The 10656-nt window shown below is 38.5% G+C and overlaps 1 protein-coding gene across 1 annotated transcript; it reads left to right on the top strand.

Moving 5' to 3' along the window:
- The first annotated feature begins 1747 nt into the window (after positions 1-1747).
- On the top strand, positions 1748-7195 carry ndufs5 (NADH:ubiquinone oxidoreductase subunit S5). The gene is made up of 3 exons (XM_049602958.1): positions 1748-1907; positions 3645-3865; positions 6994-7195. Exons 2-3 carry the CDS (start codon positions 3650-3652, stop codon positions 7096-7098), a joined length of 321 nt encoding a protein of 106 aa, XP_049458915.1. The 5' UTR covers positions 1748-1907; positions 3645-3649; the 3' UTR covers positions 7099-7195.
- Positions 7196-10656: the final 3461 nt, after the last annotated feature.

Genomic DNA, 10656 nt, shown 5'->3' with positions numbered 1-10656 from the left:
AATTCAAATATGCAGTATGTCAAGGAAAAAATATTATCACCCATTTGTCTTGTGCTGAAATTAAACGAAAAAGTGTCCACATTTGTCCACAAATTACTCACGTATGTTAAAATAAGATCCATGCTAAATTTCTGATCAAATGTACAAAATTCTAAAAGATCAAAATGTGTAAATGTTGACAAATTCACATAAAAGTTTAAAATGAACTCTTAAAGAGGTTGTAAAGAAAAAATAGAAATATTTGAGAATAACTAAAACAGAAATTCCTCTAAAACTACTTATGGTACAGATTTGTATGGGAAATCATTACATACAGAACATATTTTATTTGAAATATTTCATGTTATACTTTAGAAGGGTTTGAATGTTTGCCTTAGGTATGAAAGGCAATTAAGAGGCAAATTTAGGAGCCAAATAGTCATCAAAATTGCACGTAATCGACATGCAAACCCTATGTTGAGGTTAAGATTCTCATTCAAGTTAATATGCAAAGTGTGTGGTAGGATAGGACAGTAGGATGACAGTTAAATTCATTCATTCATCTTCTAACTGCTTCATCCTCTTGAGGGTCGTGGGGGGGGCTGGAGCCTATCCCAGCTGACATCGGGCGAGAGGCATGGTACACCCTGGACAGGTCACCAGACTATTGCAGGGCTGACACATAGAGACAGACAACCATTCACGCTCACATTCACACCTATGGACAATTTAGAGTTACCAATTAACCTAGTCCCCAATCTGCATGTCTTTGGACTGTGGGAAGAAGCCGGAGTGCCCGGAGAGAACCCACGCTGACATGGGGAGAACATGCAAACTCCGCACAGAAGGGCTCCCACGCCCGGGATCGAACCGGCAACCCTCTTGCTGTGAGGCGAGAGGGCTAACCACCACACCACCGTGCCGCCTCTGACAGTGAACTGTTTATGCAAAATAAAAATGCATGTTCATAGGAGGAATAAGGGGCATAGACTCAGTGACAGAACATAATCATCTGTTTTAGATGTACAGGTTACACATATTATTTATAGTTATAGTTATAACATGCATGAACACCCAAAGGGAGTATGTAGTCATCTAGGATCAACTCAGTGTGTGCTTTTAGAATGAAATGTACATAATGAGGGGAAAAAACAATAATAATATTACTGAATAAAGCAATTACGACAGTGTTGCTTTATAAAACTGCCCTAGGATGGCATAATGGAAAACATATTACAATCAGAATCATCTATATGGGCCAATTACATAAACAAGAAATTTGACCCTGGTTTTAAGGAAAAATAGAAATAGATATTCAGCTAAAAACATATTCTACTTTTTATTCCACTTCATTTTTGACAGCTTTAGTTACTGGTTACTCTACTATTTCAGATTATTAATTCAAAATAGTATTAACTATTAAAATCAGATATATACTATAGATTAAACTCTACAGCAGTATATAAAGTAGCCTACTTACAATTAGTCTTCCCTTTACAAGCCGCATTAGAAGTATAGATTCATTAATCTATCAATAATTACAATGCAATAATATACATTAATCTGAAATGGGTCACTCTGTATAATGACTGAGTAAATTAACTTTTGGCTGTGTATTTGGTGGCATATTTTGCTGTGATGTTGATGCAGTATTGTTAATTGTAACAGAGTACTTCTACACTGTGGTACTACCACTTAGAACTGAAGTAAAAGATCCGAGTACTTCCTCCACCTTTGCTCAGTTGCAGGCATAGACATATATACACAGACATATATACAGGAGCCTTGTATATCTCCTCGCAGTCCAGTCTTCAGCACGGTCGCGTCTCTTCACGACACAGTTGATCATTTTACGGCAGTGTTTTGGTTAGCCGTAAAGCGAAACGTGGGGAGACGGAGGAAGGTTAAAGTGAATCCTACAACACACGGTAAATATGAATATTTTTGCTCTTTGTCAGTATTTCAACAGCGCTTTGCTTTATTGAACACAGTGTAGAGTTGATATGTTGTTTTAAAAAAGCCCCAGTTTGTAAAAAGTGTATAAGTCGAGCGGCCCGTCGTTAGCATGAACAAGCTGTCATTGAAGGAGACTTGGAAACGTTAGCATTCATGCTAACAAAGCTCTGACTTGGGGACGTATTCATAGAAGGGTTTTAGTTAATGTCTACATATATTGACTTAGATAAGAGAGATATAAAGCTTTCACATTACAGTATGTTTACAGAGAAGGTTGGCCAGCTAGCTTTTGTTGTTGGCTAAGTGCTAACCAGCTAGCTTCGGTTAGCCAGCTTCCTAGCCAGCATCACTAATCATGGATAAGTTAAAACAGTTTATTGTTGGGTTTTATTAAAGCAGTGTGATTAAATAATGCATTCCGTTCTTTTGGTCTATTTTTTTTTACTATTTGGAGAAGTAAAAAACTATTTTCTAAACTAATCTGTTTTCATGTTTGATGTTCTCATGTTATATTGCTGTAACGTCACTATACTGTTATGATATTATTACTTTTAACCTTACACTCATATTCTATACTTTATCATAATTTACCATATTATACTGTTAGCATGTTACAGATTCTTGCGTCTTATTTATATTATATTTATGTGACATCTCTATATAAATGCAGATAAACACCAAGTGTCATTAGTTTATCATCATCAGTGTGATGTGCGCTGTTAACAAGGACCTGCTGACTCTGCTGCTATTAATCACTACTTTCACTTTGTGATTTTTTTGTCCCCATACATCCATGAATAGTTTTTCTACTCGTATTTTAGTTTTTGTATATACCTCTCAAATTATTTCTCTGTTGTTTTTTCTCTATCTCTACTACTTTTGTTCTTGTGCTTCTGCAACAACCAAATTTTGATGAAGGTTTACCATATCTATGTCATAATTTCGTATATGTACTCTTTGTATAATTCCAATAGTATTTTAATTTCTGTGTCACTTCCATTTAAGTCTGTAATGCCATACTGAGGCAGTAAGACAGCACTCTTTGTTATGGTATTTGGCATGCCATTACAATTATGAAAACAAGTAGTGTTTTTAGTCTTTTTGTCTTGTGTGATGCTGCATAACTTATTGTTTGTGTGTATACTTCTGATTCACAAAACATTATTGAGTGTACTGTGTGCTGAACAATGCTGCAACAGTGTTTTTTGGCTAAAAGCCTTAACTGTTACTATGGTACATTTATATGTAAGGGACAGTTATAGAGAAACATTGACAGTTGCTGAAGTATGTCGATGTACTGCACATATGTATGTTGCCAAAGCTCATAACCAGTTAGAAAGGCTGCTGCTGTCAGACCTTCATCAGTCTGATCACCCATTCTGTCTCTCTTACAATTAAATAGCAGTTTTAAAGCATGTGTCTTAGAGTGACTACAGCCTTTGGTAGTAACTCATAACATGGTTTATTTGAAACCAACAAGGATTTAGTCGGACCAACAAAAAAAAATCAGACAATGCACTTTGAGGATAGTGAAACAAAACAAGCGTTGATGCCGAATTTCCTTTGAAACCTCTTCAAACTGCAGCAAATTCTGTCCTTTTCATAAGAGACTGGTCATTTACTCTGAGGTCTAAATAATATGGTTTTGTACAATCTATATGAGTAACCCCTGTTCATCTTTCTTTCCTCTCCATTTCCTCCTTCATTAGCAATCATGCCATTTGTGGACCTTCAGTCACGGCTTGGCGTCAACCTGGATGGCTGGATGCTGCTGCAGAGTGGAAATCAGCCCAACAAGAGAGCGGCCCGCTGCCATGCCTTTGAGAAGGAGTGGATTGAGTGCGCCCATGGCATCGGGCAGACCCGTGCCAAGAAAGAGTGCCAGCTGGAGTTTGAGGACTTCTATGAGTGCATGCACAGGGAGAAGACGGTAAGTGTCTGCATAATGACTTCTGTGTGTAGTCAGCGGCTTTTGAAAAAAAAGGCTTATTTTGGAATACTGCCAGGTGATAGCTCAAGAAACTGCAGAAGCCGTGCTCACTTTTGTTATGTTAGATGTTGTGTACTTTTTGCATGAGGGAACTGAGCTCACTCACCATTATTTGCCACCAGAGTGCAAACAAGAATCAGTATGCCAGCAGGCAATAAAAGTTCGTGCTGTGAGCACAACTGGGACAACTGTTCTTAGCAGCGCTGTCTTTTTGATAATGTGACTTCATGTTTAATGGATCTGTCAATCACTTATTGCTCTATGAAGATATTAACATAATATCAGAATAAAAACGAAAAAAAGCTATTGATATTCTATTTTTTCCACAATATTATTGTTTCGTTGAGCTAAATTACATTTACTGTGTGTGTGTGTGTGTGTGTGTGTGTGTGTGTGTGTGTGTGATCGAAGCGGTTAAAAAAGTGCTGATGATCACAGTAGGTGCTTTTTTTGTCAAAGTAAAAAACTATGTGACTCTTTCTATTAATCATTGTCAAAAAATCTTTTTCATCCACTCTGCTTAAGGTTATAAAACATGAAAGTTTAAGGCCTTGAATCGACTTTATGGGTTCTCTTTAATAACTTGTGGGACATCAGTCAAGAGTTTGTCTTCATTGGTAGTAAGGCTTTTCCATTGGCACCCTTGCTTGTGCCAATTTGTGTTTCCATTGTTAATTGTAACATGCAGAGCCGCGCTCAACATGGACCATTTCCGAAGATGGGCTAAAAGCGAGCTTTACCAACTCCAGACGGGTTGCAGTAATGTCTTGCCTACCGCAGCCAACCCCTGACAACCCCCTTCTCCCCCTGAGACAAGTGTGTGTTGCAAGACTCAACTCACGTCTACCTGTGCAGAAGAGCAGGCGTTTTTTTTTTGTTTTTGTTTTTTTTTTAAGTCTCTGTGTGGTCAGCTCTCAGTACTTTTGTAGCTTCTAACTGAGTCTCTGCAGTAAGTAGTTTAGTTTTTCTCCTGCGTCCCTGTCTCTGTTACTCAAGACAAGTGCCTAACACACCTTCAAGCAGGAAGCTCTGTTGTAACTGAGATGCAAATCCCTGCTGCGTTGGGCTGACATGCTGAGTCAAACCAAGTCAAACCAAGTCAAACCAAGCCAGCACATGAGTGTGGAAAAAACAATATGGGTCTGCAGATAATCATGTTGCTTACACCACCCAAACCTGTTTGCTAAATGTTATTCCTTCAGCTTTAAAAACAAACAAACAAATTTTCCAGCACATTAAAGGGAAATTTCGGTCTATTTCAACCTGTCTCCTATCGTTCTAAATTTGTTTCAAGTGACTAGTGACATAAAAATAATATTTAGCATGTTAGCCGTTAGCCTAGATACAGCCGTAGCGTCAGACCTGTTAAAACTTAAGTGAACAGGCATCCTTTCAAGTGCAAAGTTAGTCCACTAAACAAGCCTTTTTTCCACAAAGACCGCCTCATATCGTTAGGATAAATGTCAGAGAACATATAGAAACAACATGTAAACGTGTTGCCTTACCTTACTGGTGTGGTGCCATGTTTGTTTACATCTAGCTCTGCTTTCCAAAGCGCAGCCAAAATATATCTCGCCAGCTCTAGATAAAGCCCAGCTGGACACTACTCCAGGTGGAGGTGTCTCGTCCTTGGACACATCCAGACCTTGAAAATAAGGCTGCAACCGGTCCCATTCCTTGCAACAGAGGCATTCCTCTTCTGTGAGCACTGGGGCACAGCATTCACAGGTACACCACCAATCTCCAGAGCTACGCAGCCTTGTGGCAGCCATTCCTCCTCTCTCGTCCTCTACCTGTTGCGCCTCTCTCTCTTTCTCCTCCTCTGTTCTTCAATTTCATGAAGCTCTTTGTCAGTGTATTCTGGCTCAAATAAATAAGGGCGGCCATCAAACTCTGCAAAATCAAATTCCTCCTCCACAAAGTCGAAGTCTGGCAAAAAGTCAGCCATTATTCTATAAATCTTTCATAAAATAAATGAATGAACTTTTCAGGCCACTGTCCGGTTCAGCCTTCCAGCTTTTGCTGCTTGTTCAGGCACGCTATGAGATCGCTGCTTGTTCTCGCGATATTTCGGGCGCGCTTTGGAAAGCAGAGCTAAATGGTAAACATGAGCTAAACGGCTAACATGCTAAGCTAACTATTATTTTTATGTCACTAGTCACCTGAAACAAATTTAGGACGATAGGAGACATGTTGAAATAAACCGAAATTTCCCTTTAAATTAAATTGCTTCAAAGTTTCTCATAAACTCACTAAGAAAGTATTAGATGTAATTTCCTCCAAATGGTCTTTAGCCCTTGTTTGACCTTCATATTTATATCTAATATTAATATTAATATTAATATTGATATTGATATTAATATCTTTATATTTATAACATTCTGGTATAGAGTTTGGTGTGATGGATCGTAGGGTGGAGGAGAAGGGAGCATGTTTTAAGCATCAATAGAAAAACACTTTACAGAAGTAAAAATGACTAGGAATTCATGACAAAAGTGTGTTCAGAGAGAAATACAGCACCCACGTCCAGTCCTTTTAAATATTGTCAGAGTTAAACTGAGGTCAGTTTTGATGGTTGCGTGTGTGTCAGCAGAGGAGAGACAGATGTACAGTCTGCTCACTGTGAATGTGCTGCAGTGGCAGGAATTTCCTTGCCTCGATCCAGACGCCTTGATTTGCCCGTAAGCTACATCTCATTCTTTCAGGACGTGATGGAGATAAACTGCTGATTTAAGATGAACGACTGACATGAATCTCACATCAGTCTAAGATGTATTAAGCTTAAAATGTTAGTTATTAAAGACAAGACTGGATTTTCATTGTGAGCAACCAATTATTTGGATGGAAGTCTGCATGTCTCCAGGTCAGAGCAGAGGTAGGGAGCTGTTCTTCTAGTTCTTCTGTCTCCCACAAGAACACGTGGTGAATGGAGTAAAAGACCATGGATAAGAAAAGAGTGGAGGGATGCAGGACATTAGCGTTAATTACTTTATTTTCCTTTTCTCTCCTCTCTCTTCATCTGTTATTCTGCCTCAACAACTAAACTTTTCCTCTCTTACTCCCCGCAGCGCCAGAGGCTGCATGCGATCCGTCAGCAGCGTGACAAGATGGTGAAGGAGGGAACTTACACACCACCACCCTGCCACTCAGGCAAAACCGACCAGTCACCATGAGGGAACATGGAACTGTCCGCAGTTCTGTTCTGTAAATCAGATATCGCTATTTCCTGTTCGCTTGTACAAGTTTGCAAATAAATGTTATTATTGCACATCTCCTTGTTTTGTTCTTCCCATTCATTTTTTCTCTCTTTTTAGAAATATGTGGAAAAGCAAAAACAATAATGCTGCAACCTGTGACCCTGTCACTGTAGATTAATCTACCAACAGTTGATAGTTGTAGTGCCTAGTTTAGCCTAATCTCCATTAGCTACAAGAGTAAAATGCTACTTCCTAGAGGTGTGAACTCGTCTCAGACTTGAGTCACAAATTTAGTTGACTTTAGACCCGACAAAATAAAAAAGGGCTTGCAACTTGGACTGTAACACCAATGACTCGTGACTTTACTTGTACTTGAGCCTTTTACCTTGAAAATACTTGAAACCTTCTCCCAAGCACAAACGTTTAAAGGTATGTAATTTTCTTCCATTTCCTTAATCAGTTATTCATTCCCAGCAAGTCGATGCTTGATTTCCCCAGATCCACTTTATTTGAACCATTCTGACAGCATCCAGTCAAGTTCCAGGAGGGAAACATGAAGAACGAATGTCACTATTGAGTGCCAGATTGAAAAAGAATTATCCCAAAGATGATTTTGTTTGTGTAAAAAAAGAAAAAAATTACATAACAAAAAACTGAATAGTAGTCCTCAAAAACTAATTGCAGTACGCAAAATGTGTGGGTTGAAAATTACAGACAAACACAACAAATTCCAACAAACTTGTTTTAACAAATAAGAAAAAATGTAAAAAGTATTCATGATTTTTGTATATTTAGTATATTATTTCTCTGCTGTTAAAATGGATGGATTGGAACTTGTCAATCTTGACTTTGCACTTGAGTGCAAACACTTGGAACTTATTGGTAACTTGCAAAACAATGACTTGGTCCCACCTGTGCTGCTTACATATTAATGCACCAAGTACTTATACTTTTGAGACCCTGAGAGTTTTTGAGTAAATTTTGTTAATACCAACATTTTTTTACTTGCTGGTATGAAACATTTTCAATGTAATGTTTTTACTTGTAATGGAGTATTTTTACAGTGCAGTATTGCTACTTTTTTTCCTCTTAAAGATTATTTTTTTGGCATAGATACACAGGAAAGGTGGGAGGGAGGAGGGGGATGACATGCAGCGAAAAGCCACGGGTTGTAATCAAAACCAGGCCACTTAAAGGACGCAGCCTATATGGGTCACACACTTAACGTAATCTGAATTCTTTGTCCATCGCTACAAAAGATATAGAATTAATATAAAAACACACTGTGAATAAACATTAGCAAATGGGACATGATGGTGTGAAAATGTAGCCATAAAACTGTGTTTTATTATCATTTTAATAACTTTAACATTAAAAAAATGCTGAATCCTAATACACAGTTATTTTAATATTGGTTTTATCCAAAGTCCTCTATGTGTGTAGTTTCATTGCCAATTATGGACTGCAGGCTGTTAATTATTGGCCTAATTAGTCAAACAACAGATTAAAAACACCTCTAATGCTCTATGATAACATTATAAAAAAAAATTTTTTTAAAAGGCTGCAAATAATAAAAACAGGTCATCCTGTGATGTTGACAAGCAGCAGACAGTTTGTACTAAACAGCCAAACCACAGCTGGTTAAATGACTTGCAGTTATTCCTTCAGCTGTGGTAAACATGTAATGTGTTCAGCTGTGCCTCTGCTGTGAAAGGAAGTTTAATTACAGTCCATTTCTTTAACCCATTGACCTAATTTTAGTAAATCCTTAAATGGATTTAGAGAGTAAACGCTCTAGAGGGATGACTGGACCGCTCCGATGATAACTGATATGAATGCATGCAGGTTGACATCCTTGATTCAATTATTGTGACTGATGGGATTAGGAGGCTCTGTGAAGCGCCACAAGATGGAGCCAAGAGCACAGATAACGCTGGAGGGAAAACTCATCAAGTCTCCCTGAAGAACTGAAAAAGGTTTCGTCATTCTGTGACATTACGAACAAACACTTCAGCTCTTTTCTTGGGGTGGACATTTAAGCCAGAAGCAGTAAGCAGTTTTATGGCTGTGTTGTGGTTTAATGGCTCTTTTTTCAACAAATAAATAAAATTACACCTGTAAAGTAGTGAAAACCCACCATGATTCAAGCCTGGGGTAATGATGAGACATTAAGCCCAGCTTCAACCCGGTGGGTCAGGTTGGGAACAATTGGGCTTGGGCAGAGAATCAGAGCTCCTGTGTAAAGATATGGTGGAGTAATGGTATCCTCAGCAGAGAATTAAGTCATGCTCCTTCTACATATGTTGTAATCTGAGCTTCTCTGTGGTTTGTTGCCTCTCTGGCTGTGCCTGCATGGGAAATGTAGCGCCTACCCTGTGGTTCCCCCCCAGTTAACACCATCAGCTCTGTCAGCACTGTTGCTGTTGTTTAGCGCTGTTTATGAAGTTAGCACAGTTAGCTACTAGCTGCTTGTTGAGGCACCTCCATGTCAAGAACCATGTACAGACAACTCATAAGTTCAGAATTTTGCATATAGCCCATTTAAAGTTAATACTAACTGAACCGTAAAATACATTAAATGTGAAATGTGTGATGTTTTTTTAAATACCTAGAAAATTGTTTCGTTGGTGACTGGTTCTAAACTGTCTTGGTTTGGTGAGATCCACCGGGAGAAATGAGCTGTAAATCTCCATTTCTAAAATCCTAAATCCTAAAAGATTATTATAGGGTTCTTTTAAAGGTCTTAGAGGCTGAGAACTATTCAGTGTTACCAAAGAGGAAAATAAACATTGGTTGAGCACTGAGCATTTGTACAATAGAAGGAAGTGTTTGGAATTTGATTTGGCATGTTGGTGTAAGTGCAGTAAGAGAAAATTAAAATTTCCTACTTTGTCGGGTACAAGTTAAAGAGCAAGTACTAAACCTGTATTTTCATTCCAGATCACACAGGTGGAAACATTAGCTAAGTGCCCAGACTGTTGACATCAGGCCAAACTGAAAGTGTTAGAGTGTCAGGAAACTGGTGCTGAAGTAGCCGTGGGCAGTTTGGAGGTCTCCTCACAATCTAAACTGTATACTCAGTTTAATGTCACATCCTCAAATCTGATTAAACTTCACTGAGGTTTTAACTTTATGCCCGTGTGTGAATGAATAAGTTTTTCCATGAATGACTCACACAGTTAAGCTTAGTCTGAAGGCAATTGGTCTCATTGTCCTCCTGATCCAAATTGGTTTTACTAAACTGAAAATTACAGATAGCCATGGCGGCGTTGACAGATCCATGACTCACATTATCACAAGTTTCAGTTTGGTTTGAGTTCACAGCCAAAGCCATCACTGACCATTAGATTCATGACAGGAGCTCCAGTTCTATACAGCCCCGCTTTATACTGAAGGATCATCAATAATTAACTGGTAATGAAAAAACAAGCAGTTACAGTGGTGAACTTTACTCCATGTTTATTGTCACAGTACATGTGGCCGGTCAGTACATTAGCTACTGTTTGATTAAAGCTGCAGCAGATAATCCAGCAG

The sequence above is a fragment of the Epinephelus fuscoguttatus genome, linkage group LG17 (assembly GCF_011397635.1).
Source record: "Epinephelus fuscoguttatus linkage group LG17, E.fuscoguttatus.final_Chr_v1".
NCBI lineage: Eukaryota > Metazoa > Chordata > Actinopteri > Perciformes > Serranidae > Epinephelus > Epinephelus fuscoguttatus.
This window is presented reverse-complemented; position numbering and strand designations above follow the sequence as displayed.

Coding starts and splice junctions, on each gene's coding strand:
- ndufs5 (XM_049602958.1), top strand. CDS start 3,650: ATGCCATTTGTGGACCTTCAGTCACGGCTTGGCGTCAACCTGGATGGC. Junction 3,866..6,993: donor GCATGCACAGGGAGAAGACG/GTAAGTGTCTGC, acceptor TACTCCCCGCAG/CGCCAGAGGCTGCATGCGAT.